Source organism: Vicia villosa, linkage group LG4 (assembly GCF_029867415.1).
Source record: "Vicia villosa cultivar HV-30 ecotype Madison, WI linkage group LG4, Vvil1.0, whole genome shotgun sequence".
In the NCBI taxonomy this organism is placed as follows: domain Eukaryota; kingdom Viridiplantae; phylum Streptophyta; class Magnoliopsida; order Fabales; family Fabaceae; genus Vicia; species Vicia villosa.
Window position 1 is genome coordinate 127,880,696 of NC_081183.1, and position 21,791 is coordinate 127,902,486.

Below are 21,791 nucleotides of genomic sequence, written 5' to 3' on the forward strand. Positions count from 1 at the left end.
ATTTCATATGTCAGGATATTTATGAAATAAAAATCCATGATTATATGAAACTCTTAATTTTTAGATTGAAGTTTTCTTGAAAAAAAGATGCGGGCAAATTTTGGGGTATAACAGTTGCCCCTATTCAATATTCTTAAACCTGAAGAGATTGTCTGAAATCTGAAGGTGGAAGATGATTGAATATTTTGGATGCCCTGAAAATTTGCACTTACCTTGATCGGAAGAGATGTTGGAAGTTTGTCTTTGAACGTTGTCTGAGAAATGTTGTTGGCAGATTGAGACATTACCTGAGATGGGCTTTCTAGATGCCATTTGGCAAATGTATTTGATGGTTTGTTCACCAGAATGAATCCATTGATTATATCTTGATGAAGGATTTGAAAACCTCTGCGTTGACTGTTCCGGAACCGTCCAAGGTTACCGCTTTAAGTCTAGGAGGATGATCGTTATGGAGTTGTCCAAAGTTTTTCCGCTTTAGATTTTGAAAGTTGATCGTTGTGGAACTGTCTGAGGTATCAGCTTTAGATCTTCGATGGTAGATCGTTCTGGAACCGTCTGAGGTATCAGCTTTAGATCTTCGATGGTAGATCGTTCTGGAACCGTCTGAGGTATCAGCTTTAGATCTTTGTTGGTAGATCGTTCTGGAACCGTCTGAGGTATCAGCTTTAGATCTGCGTTGCTTGTTTTTTGAGTTGATAAGTAATTTGAAAGGAGAGATCTCTTCAGAACTAATCCTTGGCTTGATTATATCTGAGAGGACTGCTTATTTGAATAGAGTTCAAGGGGAACACTGTATGTGATTGAGAACATCTTTATTGAAGACATCTGTCTGCCTGAAAAATCAAGTTAGTGATATGCAATGGCATGATGTATGTAATGCATGAGATTCTCTAACTAAAGGAGAAATATGCATGTTATGTATGCGTTTGTCATGAAATATTATATGCTGTGTATGAATATGTGTATGACGTATGATGTATGATGTATGATGTATGATGTATGATGTATGATGTATAATGTATGATGTATGATGTATAATGTATGATGTATGATGTATGATGTATGATTGGGAAAATAAATCCCAGCTAGTCAGTCATCTGGAGATGAAGGTATTGTGATTGTTGATGATCTTTGCCGTCTTGTTTGAGTACCCTCGGCTGGGAACCTTTTTTGAGAACCATGGTACTCTGTTGAAGGATCTTTGACTACCGTTCGGGGATGAAAGGTAATTGGAAAGTTCTGATTTTGATACCCTTTAAAGTGGGAATGAAGAAGATGCATAATCCTCCGATGCACTATTTGACCAAGTTCTGGTGTGGAGACCACACCTTCTGGGGATAACAATCTGGAACAGCCCTGCTGGGGAATAAGATTTCTCGAATCACTTTGTTGGAGAGAAAAATCTTATTGAGGAATTTGCTGAGAAATGCATCTCTGTTGGAGATTTTTCTTCTAATACTGGTTTCGGGATGATGTCCAAATGATTGGGACATTACTTGAATGCTATTCCTGTTTTTCCTGGTAAACTTCAATCATATTCAAATGCACATGTTCATTCAAAATTATCATTGGGACGTTTACGTATTCAAAACAGAAAAAAGTGAAAATGTTGATTTTGAGCCTAAGCTGCATTGATTTTTGAAAAAGAGCCATGATAGGCTGATTAGTACAGGGAGACAAAAATCCTAGTAGTAGGAAATTGTCATAAAGTTTTGAAAAGAGTTTATAAAGAAAATAGCTATGTGAAAACAACCCAGTCAAGTTTCAATTCTGCTATTGCCAATCTGTCTTCGAGCATCTCATCCCTCACTTGTTGGAAGAAAGTAATTGGACTGATCGGTATCTTTGATGTGTTGAATCTTGAAGGTGAGTAGGCAGTTGAACGGAACATAGTTGTACGCTTTATTCCCTAACTTTTGCCTAGGCTGCCTTTTTAGGTTTTCAGCCTACCGGGATAGTTATATATTATATTTTTTTTGGTCTCTAACTTTTGCCTGGATCGCCCTTTTGGGTTTTCAATCCAACGAGACGCTCATTTTTTTGCCTAAGTTGCCCTTTCAGGTTTTCAACTTAGCGAGCTTTTCTTTTCAAGCGAAGTACTTTTTGACTATGTCCGCATTCACAGGGTGTGGGAAATCCTCGCCATCCATGGTGGTAAGCAACATGGCACCGCCGGAGAATATTTTCTTGATTACGAATGGTCCCTCATAAGTGGGAGTCCACTTGCCCCTAGGATCACCTTGTGGTAAGATGATGCGTTTGACAACCAAGCCACCAGTTTGGTATGCTTGACTTTTGACTTTCTTGTTAAAGGCTTTAATCATACGCTTTTGGTACAATTGACCATGACAAATAGCTGCGAGCCTTTTCTCATCAATCAAGTTTATCTGGTCCAACCGAGTCTGAATCCAATCGTCTTCGTCTAGATCGGCTTCTTTCATAATCCTTAGGGAAGGAATCTGAATTTCAATTGGAAGAACTGCCTCCGTACCATAGACTAAGGAGAATGGAGTTGCCCCTGTTGAAGTACGCGCAGATGTGTGATAACCATGAAGAGCAAAAGGTAACATCTCATGCCAGTCTTTGTAGGTTACTGTCATCTTTTGTATGATTTTCTTGATGTTTTTATTGGCAGCTTCCACTACGCCATTCATCTTTGATCTTGAACTGTGTGCAAAGTTCAGTAATCATTCTGTTGTTTAGATTTGTGCCATTGTCTGTGATGATCCGTTCATGGATGCCATACCGACAAATGAGATTGTGCTTGATAAATCGGGCCACAACATTTTTGGTGACAGAAGCAAAAGAAGCTGCTTCTACCCATTTAGTGAAGTAATCAATAACGACCAGGATAAAGCGATGTCCGTTGGAGGCAGTAGGCTTGATTTCTCCAATCATATCAATACCCCACATTGCAAAAGGCCAAGGAGCCGTCAGGACATTTAATGGGACTGGAGGTACATGCACTTTGTCGGCATATATCTGGCATTTGTGACAGGTTCTGGAGTGATGATGGCAGTCTGTCTCCATGGTAAACCAATAATAACCTGCTCTGAGGATCTTTTTAGCCATTGTGTGTCCACTTGAATGAGTACCAAAGGCACCATCATGTATGTCTTCCATAATCTGTTCCGCTTCCTTCTTGTTTACACAACGAAGTAAAGTCGAGTCATGGTTGCGTTTGTATAGGGTCCCATTACTTAGAAAGAATTTGGCAGCAAACCTCCTTAGAAACTTTCTGTCGTTAATGGACGCCTCTTTAGGGTACTCCTGAGCTTCGAGATATCTTTTTACTTCATGGAACCATGGTTTTTCTTTCGTTCCTTTGGCATCGATCTCATTGCAATAGGATGGTTCATCTTGTCCGTAAATGGTGATCATCGGCGCCTCATTGTCCCACCTGACTTTGAACATGGATGACATGGTAGCTAAGGCATCAGCTAGTTGATTTTCCTCGCGTGGGATGTGTTCAAAAGTGATTTCTTCGAAATAAGGAATCAAACTCAGCACATGTTCTTTGTAAGGAATTAGATTCGGCTGCTTCGTGTCCCATTCCTCTTTGACTTGGTAAATTACCAAGGCCGAGTCTCCGTAGACCTCCGGGAACTTGATTCTTAAATCGATTGCAGCTTTGAGACCCAGAATACATGCTTCGTACTCGGCTATATTGTTAGTGTAGTTGAAGCATAATCTGGCAGTGAATGGTGTATAACCTCCTACAAGAGAAATGATCACAGCTCCGATGCCATTGCCAAGTGCATTAGAAGCTCCGTCAAAAACCATAGTCCATCGGGATCCTGGCTCAGGTCCTTCTTCCGGTCCTGGTTGTTTGTAGTCATTGACTAGCATAATGTCTTCGTCTGGGAAGTCAAAGTTCAATGCTTGATAATCATCCACTGCTTGATGAGCCAGATGATCAGCTACCACACTTCCTTTAATTGCTTTTTGTGATGTGTATTGAATGTCATATTCTATTAAGATCATTTGCCATCTTGCTATTCTTCCAGAGAGAGCAGGTTTTTCGAACACGTACTTGATAGGATCCATTTTGGAGATTAGGAAAGTGGTGTGATTTAGCATATACTGTCTTAGTCGGCGAGCCGCCCATGCTAAGGCACAGCAAGTTTTTTCGAGTAGTGAGTATCTTGTTTCACAATCGGTAAACTTTTTGCTAAGATAGTAGATTGCATGCTCCTTTCGGCCAGACTCGTCATGTTGCCCCAGTACACACCCCATTGAATCTTCTAACACAGTTAGGTACATTATCAGAGGTCTTCCTTCCACAGGTGGTAACAAGATTGGCGGTTTTTAGAGATACTCTTTGATTTTGTCAAAGGCTAACTGACATTTGTCATTCCACCTTTCCACTTGATCTTTCTTCAACAGTTTGAAGATCGACACACAAGTAGTAGTCATGTGGGCAATAAATCGGGCGATGTAATTCAGACGTCCCAAGAATCCTCTGACTTGTTTCTCGGTACGGGGTATAGGCATTTCTTGAATGGCTTTGACCTTGACAGGATCAACCTCAATACCTTTGCTACTGACGATGAAACCTAAGAGTTTGCCGGATCTTACTCCAAAGGTACACTTATTTGGATTCAGTCGCAACCTGTATTTCTTGAGTTTGTCAAACAGCTTGTGTAGATGACCCAGATGTTCTTCTTCGGTGTTGGACTTTGCAATCATATCATCGACATAAACCTCTATCTCCTGATGAATCATATCATGAAACAAAGCTACCATTGCACGTTGATAGGTTGCTCCTGCGTTCTTTAAACCAAAGGGCATTACTTTGTAACAAAAGGTTCCCCAGGGTGTTGTGAAGGTTGTTTTTTCCATATCTTCGGGTGCCATCTTGATTTGATTGTACCCTGAGAATCCATCCATAAAGGAGAATACCTTGCATTGTGCGGTATTATCAACCAGCACATCGATGTGAGGTAAAGGGAAATCATCTTTGGGACTTGCCCGGTTCAGATCTCTGTAGTCTACACACATTCTGACTTTCCCGTCTTTTTTGGGCACGGGTACTATGTTAGCTATCCAAGGAGGATAACTCATAACTTTCAGAAAGCCGGCATTGAATTGCTTTTCAACCTCGTCTTTGATCTTTTTTGACATATCGGGCCTACTCCTCCGCAATTTCTGCTTGACTGGAGTGCTACCTTCTTTGATTGGCAGGCGATGAACCACAATATCCGTGTCAATGCCAGGCATATCTTCGTAGGACCAGGCGAATATCTCGACGTAGTCTTGCAATATTTGAATCAGTCTTTGCTTGACACTGTTTTCTAGATTAGCCCCTATCTTGACTTCTTTCTTTTCTTCGTTGCTGCCCAAGTTGATGACCTCAATTGGTTCTTCATGCGGCTGTATAGTCTTTTCTTCTTGTTCTAGCAGCCTTGCAAGCTTTCTTGGTACCTCACAATCTTCCTCACTTTCGTCCTCAGTTTGGTAGATCGGATTTTCAAAGTCATGACGGGCAATAGCAGAATCGTTATTGACTGGATCCAAAGTGAATGTGAATCTGCATTCATTTATGTAAGTGCGTGTAAGAAAACATAGCTATTTGAAAAGAAAAGAAAGAAAAAGGATCACAAAATTTGAATATGCAAATGTCCCATGATTTTATTGAATGCACATGCTCATGATATGATAAACCCTTATAAAAGGACCAGTGTGCTTCGGGCAAGGCACACGGCTTTCAAGCTCATGGTTCGATAGTACAGGAACCATTTTTATCTTTGCACAATATGAACAACGAAAACAGGAAATTGCATTTACTCTTGATCAAAGGAGATCACATCCTCAGTTTTCCAGTTGTTCAATCCATTGTTGTGAGCAGGGAGTATCCAGCTGTTCCAGTTGCAGTTGTCTTCTTCATCTTCCACAACATTGATTTCATTGGTGGGGAAATGAGTCGGTGATCTTTCAGGATAAGTAGGATGATCTGTTGGATATGAGGATCCAGGTTGAGGTACCTCTGTTGGCTGAGCGAGATACTCGATAAGGTCGTCCCATCTAGTCGGGATGATGTCTTTGAGGGAGACTTGTGCATTCTGCTGAGTAGTGTACTGTGACAGAAAATAACCCTCGTTATTTGGTGTTTCCCTGGTGTTTTCGAGAGTGAAATTGTCGTTGTAATGTTCATCCCATCCAGTTGGGACAATGTCTTCCATGGCGATTTGTGAGCTCGGAGGAGCGGAATATTTCACCATAAAGTCATATTTGCCACTTGGCTCTCCTAGCGTATCCCATACTTCTTTAGGTGGATTTTGATATTGCTGAGTGCTGAGACTTGTGAGACTTTTGTCATTTTCAAATTGATCACCCCATCCAGTCGGGGTAATATCTTCCATAGCAATAAAAGAATTCTGAGGTGCGGTATATTGATAATTATACCCGCCGCATGGTTCTCCCAAAGTATCCCACATTCCCATGGGAAGGGGTGGAATTTCATTTGGATATGGCTGAATGATATGGTTCAAGAACACTCCATCGTCTTCAATAGCATTCACTCCTTGACTGATGAAATGTGACATTAGTCCTTTAGAACAAGGACTTTGATCATTCTTTTGATTTCCACTATCATAGCCCAGGCCTAGCTTGTCGGACTTGTAAGGTATATCGAGGAGCTGTCCCCATACTGTGCAATCACCTTTTTCGATCACAGCTTTGGCATCTTTGAGAGAAGCCATAGTTGTAGTTGGAGTAGCAGAAATATGCTTGGTAGTAGAGACATCTGGAGAGACCACCTCAAAAGATTGGCAGGGAGTTTCGATGAATTCGTCATCCAACTCAACATATTTGGAATTGCTCAGGTGACTAACCACATATTCCTCCTCGCCATAAACTGTGACAATCTTTCCTTTTACTGGATATTTCAACTTCTGATGCAGGGTAGAAGTTACAGCATTTGCCCCATGTATCCAAGGGCGTCCGAGTAAACAGGAATATGCTGTGTGAATTTCCATTACGTAAAAGGTAGAATCAAAGATCTGAAAGCCCACTCTGATTGGGAGATTCACCTTTCCGTACACTGTTCTTGTTGACCCATCGAAGGCTCTTACCACAACATCGCTCGGTTGTAACATAATTCCTTCGAAGTCAAGATTTTCTAGTACTGTTTTTGGTAACACGTTCAAAGAAGAACCGTTATCTACCAGCACATGAGATAGAGTGGTGCCATTACATTCAATGGAGATATGTAGGGCTTTGTTGTGATTTTTTCCAGCAGGAGTTAGATCAACATCAGAGAAACCGAGGCCATTATTCACGGTTAGATTGGCAACACAATTTTCAAATTGATCGACTGAAATCTTTTGAGGCACATGGGCAGCTTTTAGGAACTTCATCAGTGCTTTGGCATGAGCTTCTGAATACTTTAGCAGAGACAGCATTGATATTTTTGAAGCAGTGTGCCCCAGTTGTTCGACAATATTGTAATCACTCTTGCAGATGATTTTCAATATTTCCTCCATTTCTTGCTTCGATGGATCTTCAACAGTGACCTCCACCGGTATTTGAACTGGTTCAACTTGTGGCTCTTTGCCTCGAGCGTTGATATCTTGATTAGGAATTGGGACCTGGACTGGACCAGTAGCAACATTTGGAGAAATTTATGGTGAAAAGATCCTTCCACTTCTCGTAATCTTGCTGGTACCCACAATTTTATCCACAGTTGGAGCAGTTAACTTCGTGGCCTCTTCAGTCGAGGTATCCTGTTTAACTCCATGGACATAAACATCAGTGTCGTAACCCCACGGGACAGATTTGTCTGAGGAGTATGGAAATGGAGTTGGACTAGCAATGATTACTGATGCCACTTTGAGTGTAGCAGAAATTTTGAAAGGAGCCTTGGCAGAGATTTTGAATGGTAAGTTGGAAACCACTGAGACATCCTTTATTCTCATCCCGTTTGCAAAGACTTCACATAAAACGTCCATAGAAGGGAGCCTCTCAAACATAATGATACGGCGATCCATCCATTTTTGAATTCCCATTCTTAGATTTTCACAACCGTTGGGCAGGCATGTGCAATAAAAGCAATCAGGGTCACAACCTGGGAAGTAACCAGCTCGGATTAGCTTTCCTTTGACTTCAAGGAGCGGAGTTGACAATTCCCTCACATCATAGATGTAAACAGTGTCTAGGATAGCGTTAACAGTTTTGTCATGCTTTGGCATAGGTGCCGTGATGACATTTGGAGTTTCTGGAGGATCGAACTCAATTTCCCCAACATCTATCATGTCTTGTATTTTATTTTTCAGGGCCCAACAGTGATCTGCGTCATGTCCTGGACAGTTTGAGTGATACGCACACGTTGCATCGGGGCGATAACTCGGAGAGGAAGTGTTGACATTCTTTGGAGGATCTTTTAATGTGATCAGATCTGCTTTTAGCAAATGCTGCAATGCCTGAGAGATCGGCATATTGATTCTGGTGAAATTTCTTCTTGGCGCATCTGGTCGACGCGTATATTTTGGCTGTTGATCTTTTTGAGGTGCAGATACGGAGATCAGAACTGCCCCTACAGATTGGTGATGCTCATTCTTGCGACCTTTCTGAATTTGCATTGTATTGACCTCATTCCTCCCACTGATGGGCCTTTTTGTAGTACCAGAGGAAGAGCCTATTTGAATTTTTCCATTTTGAATGCCACTTTCGACACGTTCTCCAGTCAATATTAGGTCAGTGAAACCTGATGATGAGCTTCCCAGCAAATGACTATAGAAAGGGCCAGTTAAAGTGCCCATGAACATGTCGACCAGCTCGCGATCAGATAAGGGTGGTTGAACCCTTCCAGCCATATCTCTCCAGTTTTGTGCATATCCTTTGAAACTTTCTTTTGGTGCCATGGACATGCCCCTTAGTTGAGTACGGGTTGGTGCAAGATCAGCATTGTATTGATACTGTTTGTAAAAAGCAGCAGCTAAATCTTCCCAGGTATGAACTTTGGTACTTTCCAGCTGGTAGTACCACTCGAGTTGTGTACCCGACAGGCTTTCTTGGAAGAAGTGAATCCACAATTTGTTATCTGCTGTGTGAGGTTGTATCTTCCTTACATAGGACCTCAGATGTAGTTTTGGGCAAGAAACTCCATCATATTTTGCAAAGACAGGAACCTTGAACTTTGGAGGGATAACAACATCTGAGACGAGTCCCAGATCATTGAAATCTAAGCCAGGTATTTTTTGTATCTCCTTAGCTTTCATGCGTTCTTCTAACTGCTGGTATTTGTCTCCAGAATGATAATCTTCTTCATTAGAAGAGAGAGAGGGTTTGGCAGAACCCTGGTTGCTGTGATTGTCTCCTTGTTCACCATCACTGACTATTTCAGGGATCGGTGGTTTTTTGGACTTTTTGACTGGGATTTTGATCTTCCTTTTCAGGTGACTTAAGCCTACAGGTCCTTTGGGCTTCTTTTTCTTTTTGATCATCAGGGCTTTCAGTTCTTGTTGCCCCTTTGCCAGCTCCAAAATGGCCACTTGAACTTGGGCGTTCTGTGCTTCGAGATTCTTGATGCTTGTTTCAGATTCCATCTCTTCTGACTGAAATAAACAGCGAGGAGATGAGAAATCCGTCATGTGAACCTGTTATGCAATGTATATGAATGAAATTTATATGCAATGAATGAAATGTATATGCAATGAATGAAATGTATATGCAATGTTTTCAAGGATCTTAGAGTTTAGATTTGTTAAAACAAAAGAAAAACAAACATTTGTTAGTCAAACAAATTATTTCTTTTTTTCTTTGCCTCATTCGGGCTTACAAAACAGAAAATAAAGAAAATGAAGGATCCCTCAGGTCTCCCATGGACGCTTTCTCTTTGCACCCAGGAATGTGTTGATCTGCTGTTCTTCTTGGAGTTGTCCGGTGAGCTCCAATAATCTTCTCTCATAGTCTTGACAGTGTGCTTTGAAGGTATCTCTTTCCTCTTTTAGTTGAACCCAAGATTTCTGCAACTCTTCCAGGTCAGTTGGCATATCCGGATGTAGAATAACTTGAGGTTCGTCTCCTTCGACTTCTGGCTCAATAGTCACAGGTAGAATAGCGGGATATGGCATGATGAGTTTCTGAGCATGAGCCCGAACCCATCTGAGGTAAGGTTCCATAGGAATAGAATTCCATTGTCCCAAAGTTTTGCTTTCTATTCTATAGACACTGCCCCACGCATGTATGAACCTTCGTCGATGTCTGTGGGAATCATCCTCGTAATCAAACACAATGCCACGGATAATCATGTCATGAGGACCGTTTCCCCTTGCATATCCGAATTGGCGTAAAGCTAAAGAGGGATTGTAAGTGATGCCTCCTTTGATGCCAAGTAGAGGCACATTAGGGTACTCTCCACAATGATCAATGATAGTAAGGTCTCTCCGAAAGAAGTTGTTCCACCGGATATCTGAATGAGACAAAGACATAATCCTGCGAGACCATTGCATTCTTTGTTCATTTCTCAACACTTATCGGGGAAGATGAAATGTAAATCACCTAGCCAATAGTGGTATACAGCACATGAGAGTTCCTCGTTTCTTCATGGTACGAGTGTGTAGAGAATGTAGAATGTCTCCTAGCAATGTTGGTACCGGGTTACGGGTTAGGAAAAGGTTGATGATGTGCACACTTATGAATTGGTCGGGATTAGGGAATAAAACCAACCCATAAATCAAAAGAGCCACAACCTCCTCAAAAGCTGGGTAACTTTTGTTTTCTAGTAGTAATCGAGCCTTTTCCATTAAGAACTTAGCAAGCAAACCCTTAACTCCACTCTTTGTTTCCCAATTGGACTTGATTTCTGACTTTCGCAAATGTAAAGCAGCAGCAATGGTTTCAGGTTTTGGAATCCTTTCTAAACCAGTGAAAGGTAATTGATTTCGAACAAGTAATCCAATTAGTTCAGAAAACTCTTCCAAGGTGGGTACCAACTGGTAATCAGGAAAGGTAAAGCAATGATGTTCGGGATCAAAGAACTGGAACAGGACCCGTATCATGTCTTCTTCAAATTTTGAGGTAACCAAATGGAGTAGGTGACCGTGCTTTTCGGTGAATTGAACATTCCTTGGGAATTCTGATACTAAGTTTTTCAGTTCAGATGGCACCGTTGAGATGTTGATTCGGATGTAATCTCTGGTGGCGGGAGCCATTACCTGCAATAACAAAGGTAAACTCTTTGATCCTTGAAATGATTAGTGAAAAAATGATATGCTTATGATGCTTATGATGTCAAACATGTGGCACACAAAAACAAATCAAACAATAGCCTTAAGTTTAAAGGCTTGCATGAAGTCCATAGGTGATATCCTCCCCACTGAAGTTGAGTTGGTTAAAACCTGTCCTAGAATAGTATTCGGGTTCTATGATCCTTGGAGGTAACATCTCAATACGGCGCTCGGACGGCCGATCAAAATATTCCTCGAGGATAACTAACTTTGATCAACTTCAAAGCTAGCCACTTAATAGGCCACAAGTCAAGTTCAACTAAAAGGTTCTAAGACAAATTAGTGTTTAATGACATTTCGGAAGCCTAATATACTCCTTGATCGTTTTCAAGGGACATCAGTATAAACCAAAATATCGCACTAACGGTGACTACCAGATCAACCGTATCGGTACATGCCATACAGTTTCCTTGGTCTATTGTCACATACTTAAGGTATCTCGAGATTCAGGCTAGAATCTTTCACACAAGCAAAATACTCAAACATCCTTTGAAAAATAGAGCAATCAAGTCAAACAATTGAAAACATCGAAGTGATCTAAACTCTAAAGGTAACCCCTTTGAAAACATTTTGTTTTTAGAAAGTAACTCCCCAGCAGAGTCGCCAGTTCTGTCGTGCACTCGGTTTTTTTTGCCATACCTCTCGTGGAGAGATACGCGAACTGACTCTTTTTTGTTTCTGCTTTTGTATTTTTGAAAATCAGAGAGTCGCCACCGACCTTTTATTTTATCCAATTAAGGAAAGGTTTATAAAAGAAACAGAAAAAAGACCTTTAAGAAATTCTGGGTAAGGGGGTAGGTTATACAAAGGGAAGGTGTTAGCACCCTTTGTATCCATGGTTATCCATGGGCTCTTTAATTTGCTTAGCTCACTTGTTTTCAATTACTTTTCTATTGCCTTGAAATGCTCGTATGTGGTTTCAAATACCTTTGTAAATTGACTTTGTAATGATCCTTGTGCGGATGTATACAAAGTGTTTTTATCTTTCAAAATATGTTTTGAAAAAAAGAACGTTAACTTTGTAATGATCCTTGTTTGGATATATACAAAGTATTGTCTTTTTTGAAAGTTTTGTTTTGAAAAACAATGATATATGAGAGATTTGTTTGTTTTGATTTGAGCAAGCAAATTAGGAGGTCTACCCTGAGTTATAAGGTCTTTATCCTATTTCCTTTAAAAATCTATCCTTTCACCGGATATAAACAAAAGTTCGATTTTGTACTCGAAACAGTAGAATTTGATTTTGATTGATTTTGAAAAGAATGAGAAAAGGGATTACCTTAAGAGGTGCAAGTGTGACTGTGTTTAGATTCAGATATTTTATTTTTGAAGTTTAGTGATCTAACGGTTCAATTTTATCTTTGACATACACGTAGTTTATATGTGCTGGAATTTAAAATGCGGAAATGTAAAATGCGGAAAGTAAATCTACGCTATTACATCGATTGTGCGGGAAATGTAAACTACGCTATTTACATGAATTTGACAACCTATACATTTATCTAGGAATTTAAATTGCAAGAAAATAAAAGAAGTATTTTTGGATTTTTTTGATGATTGATTTTAATTAGAATTAATGCATGATTAATTTAATTAAAATGAGGAAAAGATGGAAATAAAATTTAAACCTAAAAATTAAGTTTAAAATATGTTCAAAATGCTTGTTTAATTAATTTTAAAACAAAACTAATTTTTTTGGAATTTTTGGAATTGATTTTGAAATCATTAAGTTAATTAATACATAATTATACAAATAATTATACAAATAATTAAAATTAAAGATAAAATTATCCTAAATATGTACAAAATTAGTTTATAATATATAAACAATATTTAATATAAAGAACAAATTTTTTATGATTTTTTTTGATTGGTTAAAATAATTAAAAGGTAAATATATGCATATTATCTAATTAATTATACAAAATATTTAAATAATGAAGAAAAATAAAATATTTTTATATCAGAAAATAAAATATTATTTTAGAAGCCTAAAAATATTTTTGTGTATTTTTTGGATATTTAAAACTATTTTTAATTAATTTTATGAAGAAATTAAAATAAAATAGAAAATATAAAGATGATAATCAGATGTGGTAATTAAATAAAGTCCATGGTATGGGGATTCATTCTGATGTGTTAGATTGATGAGTGGACGGATCTGATGGTCACCAGCATGAGGGACCATACCACGTGACGTACCTGCAAAACACTGAATCCAAGGTTAGTTTAAAAACACGCGCGCGCCCTCCAGCCAATCAGAGGACGCCACGCATCATCTTCTTCCTCAAGATGGGGCTTTTACACCTTTCATTTGCAGGTGGTGTAAAAACTCTAACCTTTTACACCTGTTGGAAATAGCGAATACAAGCAAACAACAATATAAATTTGGCGCGATGCCATCATTTAGTTCGTCTTGTTCACGCGAGTTTAATGGTACTATTTAGAGCTTGTAATTTTGCATGAATTGTAAATCCCTAAATTTGAAAGTAAGAACCCTAAAATGGTGGTTCCTCGTATAGGTGTTCAAACTTCAATTAAGTTTCCAGAAATGATTAGGACCTCAAACTAAACTTAAATATGAGTCTACATCTTGTTAAATATGCATGTATTATGAGATTTTGGTGAGTTTTATTTTGAGCAAACCGTGAGGTCTTGTGGTCGTATCTGGATGTTCCAAGGCTTGCAACTGATCTGGTTATGTTCAATGATACTTGAGGATTGTGTTTAAGTGTTTGGTTTGAATTGAAACAAGCTAGAATGTAAAATTCGAATTTTAAATTTCCTTGGAAAAAAACAAGTTGATACAAGTATGTTACAAGCTATGCTTAGGTTCTGAACTTGTCTCTCTTTGATTACTGATGTGTTATAGCTCTCATATAAGCATTGAAGTGCTTAAGAACTAAGCTAGAAAGCATTAAGTGCTTTTGTTGAATTCTTGACTTTTTCAACACATGTGGCTTTGCATTTAAGCTACCATGGCTTGACTTTCCACTCTCCTTCTGCTGTACTTGGCTTGGGGCAGAGTTTGATTGATTCCCTTGATGAGTCATGCTTAGAAATTAAGCCATCCATTATCCTTCCATTTTCCATTTTCAATTTAATTTTAAATGGGATAAAATTAAACCAAAAATGAATAAAAATGATGTGTTCTTTGTCTTGGTCGTGGGAGGCCCATTGTATCATGGTAAACATGTTTGAACTATGAAAACTTGGTCCCATTTGGAAAAAATACATTTTTGATCAATGTTGGTTTTATGCATTTTCCCAAAATTTAGCCAACTTCAACAAGGTGTAAATCCCTCAATTTTTGTCATATGAAGGAGATCTTGCACTTTTTGGAAACCTAAAAGAGTCCTCTAACCAATGTCTTTGGTCTCATGTCAAAATGATTTTTGATGCTCCTTGTGTGTCCTTTTGAAAAAAGTGTCTTTTTGTTGACTTTGAAAATGACCTGTAATGTCTTGATTCATATTTTTCAAATGGTGAATCAAGTGGCCATGGGACCAATTGCATTTGAAAGATAATTGAATTTCCTTCAAAATAAGCTTTGGTTTGAATTTTTTGGATGAAGGATGAGAGAGTTATGACCAGTCAAAGTTCAGTTGACTTTTTAGGAGAAAACCCTAATTTTGAATCTTAGGGTTTTGTTGATTTTTGATCTTTCCTTGATGAATTATGATCATCCAATGACCAAATGATGAATCCTTTGACAAAATATGGATTTTGACAAAAAATTTCATTTTTGACTGTCTGTTGACTTTTTTGGTCAAACGGGTCGTTTGTTGACTGTTTGAGCTGCTGAGTGTGCGTCTGAGTGAATTGAAGTTTGAAAATTTGTATGGTGGTACTTTGAGATATATGGAGGTCCATGAAATCCATTTGAGGTCTCAAAAACTTGTTTCTCCTGAAAAAACAATAACCCTAATTAGGGACTGTTTGTGTAGGACACAGTTAAGCGTACCTGATTTTTGTGCAGTGCTGAGTCTCTGCTAATCATGTGATATTCAGAAGACTTCTAGAACAAAAATCTTGGAATTTTGAAATGAAAAAGTTTGATTTGATTGATGGCACAAAACACGGAGAATTGCACTGTCAGTGGTTTGATTGTCAACTGACTGTTCAGGTATTAATGTAGCAGTTAGAGTGAAAAATCAACAGTCGAAGTTAATTTTCTTTTTGTTGTTTTTGTTTTATGTGAAAGATGAAAGTTTATTTACATGACTTGTTAAAAACACAGACATAATAAATAACTAATATTTACTGTACGCGAGCAATTTTACCGATAACCCTAAAAATCATTTAATGCACAGAAATATAAATATTTAACTGGCAGAAAACACACAAAATATTATCTGAATAATTAAGCAACAGTATGACAAATAGTACAACATTTAATACTGACAGTACAAACATTACATACTATAATGAACGGTACGACGAGTAAACGGTACATTTAAGAAAATAAGAGATACGGAAAACTTTAAGAATGACGATTAATAACCCATGCTATGACCAACAGAAAATAGATGATCAGGAGTGTAACCATCGCAGGTCCATATTTTTCAAGACTATGCAGACAGAAGAAGGACATGATCACCGTAGCAATGGTGATGACCATAAGAAAACACGTTTCCATCCGCTTCGCCATTTTGTCGGGGAGGAAGAGAGAATGAATATGAAGTAGAAATTTGAGAGATGAGTTAGAATTTGATGTGAGATTTTATGGAAAAGATGAGAGGTATTTATAGAATGAAAAGAGGGATAGAGACGTTGGGGAATGAAGTGATTCCGTACAAAAGGAAAATTTGAGTGGAAGTAAGATTTGAAAGAAAGTGTATGATAGTGTTGGAAAAAGAGAGATGTGTAGAATAAAGTTAAGATTTGATTTTTGAAAAAGAGATTTTGAAAATAATGGAATATAGTACAAAAGTTAGTGAGAAACAAAAAAATTAGTAATAATTTACTTGTTACCAGTACAGTCTGAATCCCGGACTCTGCGTCTGCAAAAGATTTAACTCTGTACCAATTGTGTCAGTACTATTTATCTGTAAATAAATATCAAATAAATAGCGTGTGTGAAGTAATAAACAGTAGTTGGCGTTTGCGTAAGAATAAATCCAACAGCGAGCCAAAATACTGTATAAAAAATTCTAAAAACTAAGTATTTCATATGTCAGGATATTTATGAAATCATATATTTATTTATATATTTATATATTGAGATATAAAAGTATTGAAGTAAAAATTTTCTAACCATCCGAAAATCATTCGATAGCATAATCAATCAATGGACTAAACCTGCGAAGGAAAATTAACTCTATAAAGTAATTTGTTAAATATAAAAAGAAATCAAATTTTATAATAATGTAGCATAGAATAGGTAACATACGTTATTCATATTTTGGAAGACCTCCTTATAAACAACGTTTGAAGTCTTATTAGTGGCATTGCCATCGTCGTCAGTAATAAGAAGTTTTAAACCAGCTCGTGAAGTAACTCTAGAAACTGCAACATATAACTGACCATGGATAAAAACAGATTGTGGAAGGTAGATCCCAACATGTTTAAGAGATTGACCTTGACTCTTATTTATTGTCATTGCAAAAGAAACAGATATAGGAAATTGTCTGCGCTGAAATTTGAATGGAATTCTCATGTCAGAAGGAGTCAATGACAGCCTTAGAATAAAAACTTTTTGGCCAATATTATTTCCAGAAATGACCTTCGCCTCAAGCACAAAATTTCCCAATTGAGTAATAATGAAACGTGTGCCATTACATAATCCTGATGATTGGTCAATATTTCTGAGCAACATAATAGGCACACCAACCTTTAATTTCAATTCATGATTTATTAGGCCTGAAACTTTGATGGTATGCAATAATTCATGAGTAAGAATATTATATGGACCATCAAGAGTTTCACTTTTTTCACATGGTGTATCAAAACTCAAATATGTTTTAACTTCACCAGGAATCAAAGATAACATGTAATCATTTATGAGTTCAACAACTTCATTTTTTGGTGTCAAAATAGCCCTATCTTAAAAATATGATGGGTCTTGAAAATTCTAAGAGAAAGATGAATAAGTATCAGCAACTATAGAAGCAATGGGGTCTCCTGAATTTTTTACTATCATATCATCTGGAATTTCAATGTTCAAGTCTCCATCATTATCCTCACCAATTTTTCCTTCTCCAATATTCATAAACCAATCTGAAAATTGCTTCATTTGTGTTACATCGGATCCGGACGATCCAGTTTGAAGCCTCATGTTCTTGGTTAATGTCATTACTTGACAAAAATCCCATAGATAAGATGAATTAATGCTGGCATGCACAATATCTTCTCTTGTTACCTTCATTAATTTGTTGAGAAGCTCAAAAGGTAACAATTCCATCATTAATAAAAGCACATCATAGAATTTGTTGAGAAGTTTGAAAGTTACAATTTCATCCTGGAGATAAAAAATCCTTCGAAAAAGCAAAGTCATTTAATATCATATCATATACATATTGATATGTGACTATAAGATAAGAATATATAATATGCATTGGAATTAGAAATCTTGGAAAATAAATTTCAAGCAAGATACAATAATACGGCTCAGTTGCATATATCAAACCGCAATGCTAAATAATCGGTATTAAAATCAGAAAACCGGATTTTTATCTGACAAAACTGGGAACGGCAGTTTTCCTTCTAAGAGGCAGAACCATGTTTTACAAATAATAAAAATCTTTAACTTATTACTATATTATTTAGGCGGAAAAACTTTATATTGAGATACGATCCACACTCTTTATCATCTCTGTGAGTGAGAGTAACCACATATCAATGTGTATTTATAATGAATGGCATCCTATGGCTAAGAAAGTTGGTCGATGTGGGGCTCTAAAACATCAAGGTCTAGAAAATCATGTTCTAAAACAACGTAACTTCTAGAAAATCATATTCATTTTTGGATGTTTAAGAAAATCATCCATTGAAGCATTGTTGCTTTGGCCAGATACATAACTAATCACTTGGTTCAGTGAATTATTTCCATTTTCCAACCTGACAATAAAATTAACAAAAATATAATTTCAAACATATATTGAAACAAAAAATCAATAAAATAAAAACGTAAAAAGATATTGTAGGCAAATTATAGAAATGACTTCTCTTTGTATTCAAGAGATTCCCTTAGATTGCTGTTAATAAAGATTTTTGTACTATGAAAGGCATTTGAAATGCCATGAATTGCTGGAAAAAATATAAATAGAAATTAAACTGTTAGTATGATGTATAGATAGTATAGCTATTAAAAAATACAATCTATTTAAATATGCGTTACTTACATTGGAAAATTGTAGGCTTACACAACTATAAAATGACTATTACCGACTTATCATAACCATTATCAGTTAAATAATGGTTCATTTGTTTAGCATGTTCAGCCCACAAAGTACAATCAACATTATTTCCTCTGTATTGATGATATGAATAAAAAAAATTAGTCAATAAATATATAGTTGTTATTCTATACTTTAAACATAATAATTAGTTGATAATTCAAAATTTTACTCCAAATCTTCCAACATAATATCCAACAGTTTAACTCTAATTCCACTTCGCATTGTTTCCTTCATGTCAAACTTTTTAATCACGTGACCAATCACATCTGACAAACTATGATTAAATAGAATTGAGTTAAGTTTAAAAATATAATTGCAAAATATAATTTTGAAGTATGACTGACCTATGACACGGGATTGGTCAAGGCCAGACAAATGTAATAACACAGGAAGAGGTAAAAATGTAATAATTTGATAAACTAACAAAAAAGTTAAATAACAGATTACGGATAATAAACAACAATTGTAACACTCACTTTGTCATCAAGCAAAATCATTTCTAAACTGGTAATAGTATTGTGGTCATTCCAAGAATGGACTTTCCACAACCTTAGTACACGAAATTTAATCTGCCAATTCAGTTTTGGAGGGACGATGTGGGAAATCATACTGATACTTAGTGCCATTCTGCATAAAGTGAAAAAGAAAAAATTTAGACAATTAATTGATATAGAGGAAGTTAAAACGTGAAAATATATGTGGGTTAAGAACTCCCAATGGACATTTTCATTACCTAAAGTTTGAAGAACCTTGATGTAGTCTTTCTGTTCAGAATTTGGAGAATATAGAAAAAATATGGAGGTTGGATCTATTTGTACTAAAATCATGATAGAGCAATGTGAATAGGTACAATAAGTGCAGATAATTGATAGAGTTTTTGGAATTTGCATTGGAAGTTGAAAACTGCAAAATTAAAATTAAAAATGGAGAAGAAGTGAAGGGTTAGATTCAAAGAATGGGGGAGAAGGTGAAGTAGGCAAACTTTATGTTCCATTGTTTGGGTTGATTAAAAACGGATGGAATGGAGCGGAACCGGATGGAATGCATTCCATTCCATTCTATCACTTTCCATCTTTTTTTATACCCTCCGATTTGGGCAGAATAACAAAATTTCTCTACTCCGTCATCAAATACCCAAACAATGGAATGTCATCTTTAGTCCATTCCTCTCCGTTCCACTCCATTCTGCTCCACTTCATTCCGCTCCGTTCATTTTACTCTATCCAAACATAGGGTTTTTCGTTCAATGAATCGTTTGAGCAATAAGTGCAGAAATCTTATGTTTTTACTAAGAATTAATTAAAAAGAAATAATATGGTTGAGATTAAAAAGGGAATACATAACAACTTATTGGATTGTACATTCCAAACAAATGTTACACGTATTAGTAAAAAAAATCACAATATTATAATAATTCCTAATTAAATTGTATTTATTGAGTAGAAAAATAAATAAATGATTGATTGATTAGTAAATAAATTATTAAGTTCATATGTCAATAAATAAATAATTTAATAATATATAATTAAATTGTATTTATTGAGAAGAAAAATAAATAAATGATTGATTGATTTGTATTAAATTGATTAATAATATATATTATTGATAAAATTTTGTCAATATTTATTTTATAATATTGACAAAATTTAGATAGTTTTTGATAAAATAACGTTTTAAAATTTTCATATTTTTAATACAACATTTTTAAGAATATCAAAATTTTAAATTGTTACTTACATTAAATATATAGTATTTTTTAATATTGAATTTTTTTTTTAAATATAAAATGGGAGTGTAAGTAGTTGAGATAAAAAGGAGAATATAGAATGGCTCCTTGAGAATGGTTCATAATTTATTATAATTTATAATTACTAGTAACAAACCCGTGCGTTCGCACAGGTTCTGGTACGGGACGCGCATTTATTTTAGATATATATTTTTTAATAGAAAAATGTCTGGTACCCGTTAAAAAATAATAATTGAATATATATAGAAAAATGTCTGGTACCCGTAAAAAAATAATAATTGAATATATAGAAAAATGTCTGGTACCCGTGAAAAAATAATAATTGAACGTATAGAAAAATGTCTGGTACCCGTAAAAAAAACTAAATGTATAAAAAAAATGTCTGGTACCCGTAAAAACATTTAGATCAATAAGATTTTTTAATATAAAATATGTGAATAATAGAAGCTAAAAAAATGTAATAAAAAAATAAAAGCTAAAAAAATTAAAAAGAAATCTTATTAATATAAGAAAGAAAATAATATTTGAAAATAAGAATAAAAGATAGGAAGATATATTAATTCATTAGGAGCGGAGGAAGATATATTGAAAAAATGTCTGGTACTAATGAAACAATAATAGTTGAATGTATAGAAAAATTTCCGATATCCGTAAAAAAATTGAATGTATAAAAAAATGTCAGGTACCCGTAAAAACACTTAGATCAATAAGATTTTTTAATACAAAATATAGTTTTGTTATAAAATATTTGAATAATAGAAGCTAACAAAATGTAATAAAAAATAGAAGCTAAAAAATATTATGAATGAAAAAAGTATGAGAAAAATTAAAGAGAAATCTTATTAATATAAAAAAGAAAATAATATTTGAAAATAAGAATAAAAGATAGGAACATATGTTAATTCATTAGGAGTAGAGGAATATTATTTGAATTTGAAATTTATGAAAAAAAGAGAAAATTAAAATAAAATATTTTAATAATATATTATACATGTATAGATGAATGAGTTGACAATGTATAGTAAAAATTGATATATGCATTGACAATGTGAAGATTGATTTGATTGGGACAAAAATTTATTTTATTAAATATATTTATTTGTGAATTAGAAACAAAGAAGAAAATGTAAGAAAGAAAGAGAAACCATCCATGTGGCACAATAGAAGAGCAAAAGGGGCATTTTGGTATTTGGCACAACATCCAATTTTCTTATATTATAGATTATATAAAAACCCGCGCGTTGCATGGGTTTGATTATAATCATTGCCTCAAATATTATTTTAAAAAATATACTTTTGCAAATATAATTACATATAATCTTATAATTGAATGTATTTTAAAATTATATCTAATATAAAAAATATTTTACAATATAAATATCTTTATTACTTTATATTATAATTTTATTTTATTAT

The 21,791-nt window shown here is 35.6% G+C and overlaps 1 protein-coding gene across 1 annotated transcript; it reads right to left on the reverse strand.

Annotated features, from left to right (window-relative positions):
• Positions 1-16,523: 16,523 nt before the first annotated feature.
• LOC131597848 (uncharacterized) lies at positions 16,524-19,812 on the reverse strand. The gene is made up of 7 exons (XM_058870511.1): positions 19,763-19,812; positions 19,076-19,255; positions 18,798-18,902; positions 18,615-18,699; positions 17,333-17,688; positions 16,621-17,212; positions 16,524-16,529 (listed from the first exon to the last, which is right to left on the reverse strand). Exons 1-7 carry the CDS (start codon positions 19,810-19,812, stop codon positions 16,524-16,526), a joined length of 1,374 nt encoding a protein of 457 aa, XP_058726494.1.
• Between the last annotated feature and the right edge of the window lie 1,979 nt (positions 19,813-21,791).

What these genes read in the sequence shown, in the direction of transcription:
- LOC131597848 (XM_058870511.1), bottom strand. Translation starts at nt 19,812, where the DNA reads ATGGAGTGGAACGGAGAGGAATGGACTAAAGATGACATTCCATTGTTT. An exon ending in GATGACATTCCATTGTTTGG is followed by an intron (nt 19,256 to 19,762) that starts GTATTTGATGAC and finishes CACTTTATGCAG; the next exon opens with AATGGCACTAAGTATCAGTA. An exon ending in ATAATGGTTATGATAAGTCG is followed by an intron (nt 17,689 to 18,614) that starts GTAATAGTCATT and finishes TTTTATCTCCAG; the next exon opens with GATGAAATTGTAACTTTCAA.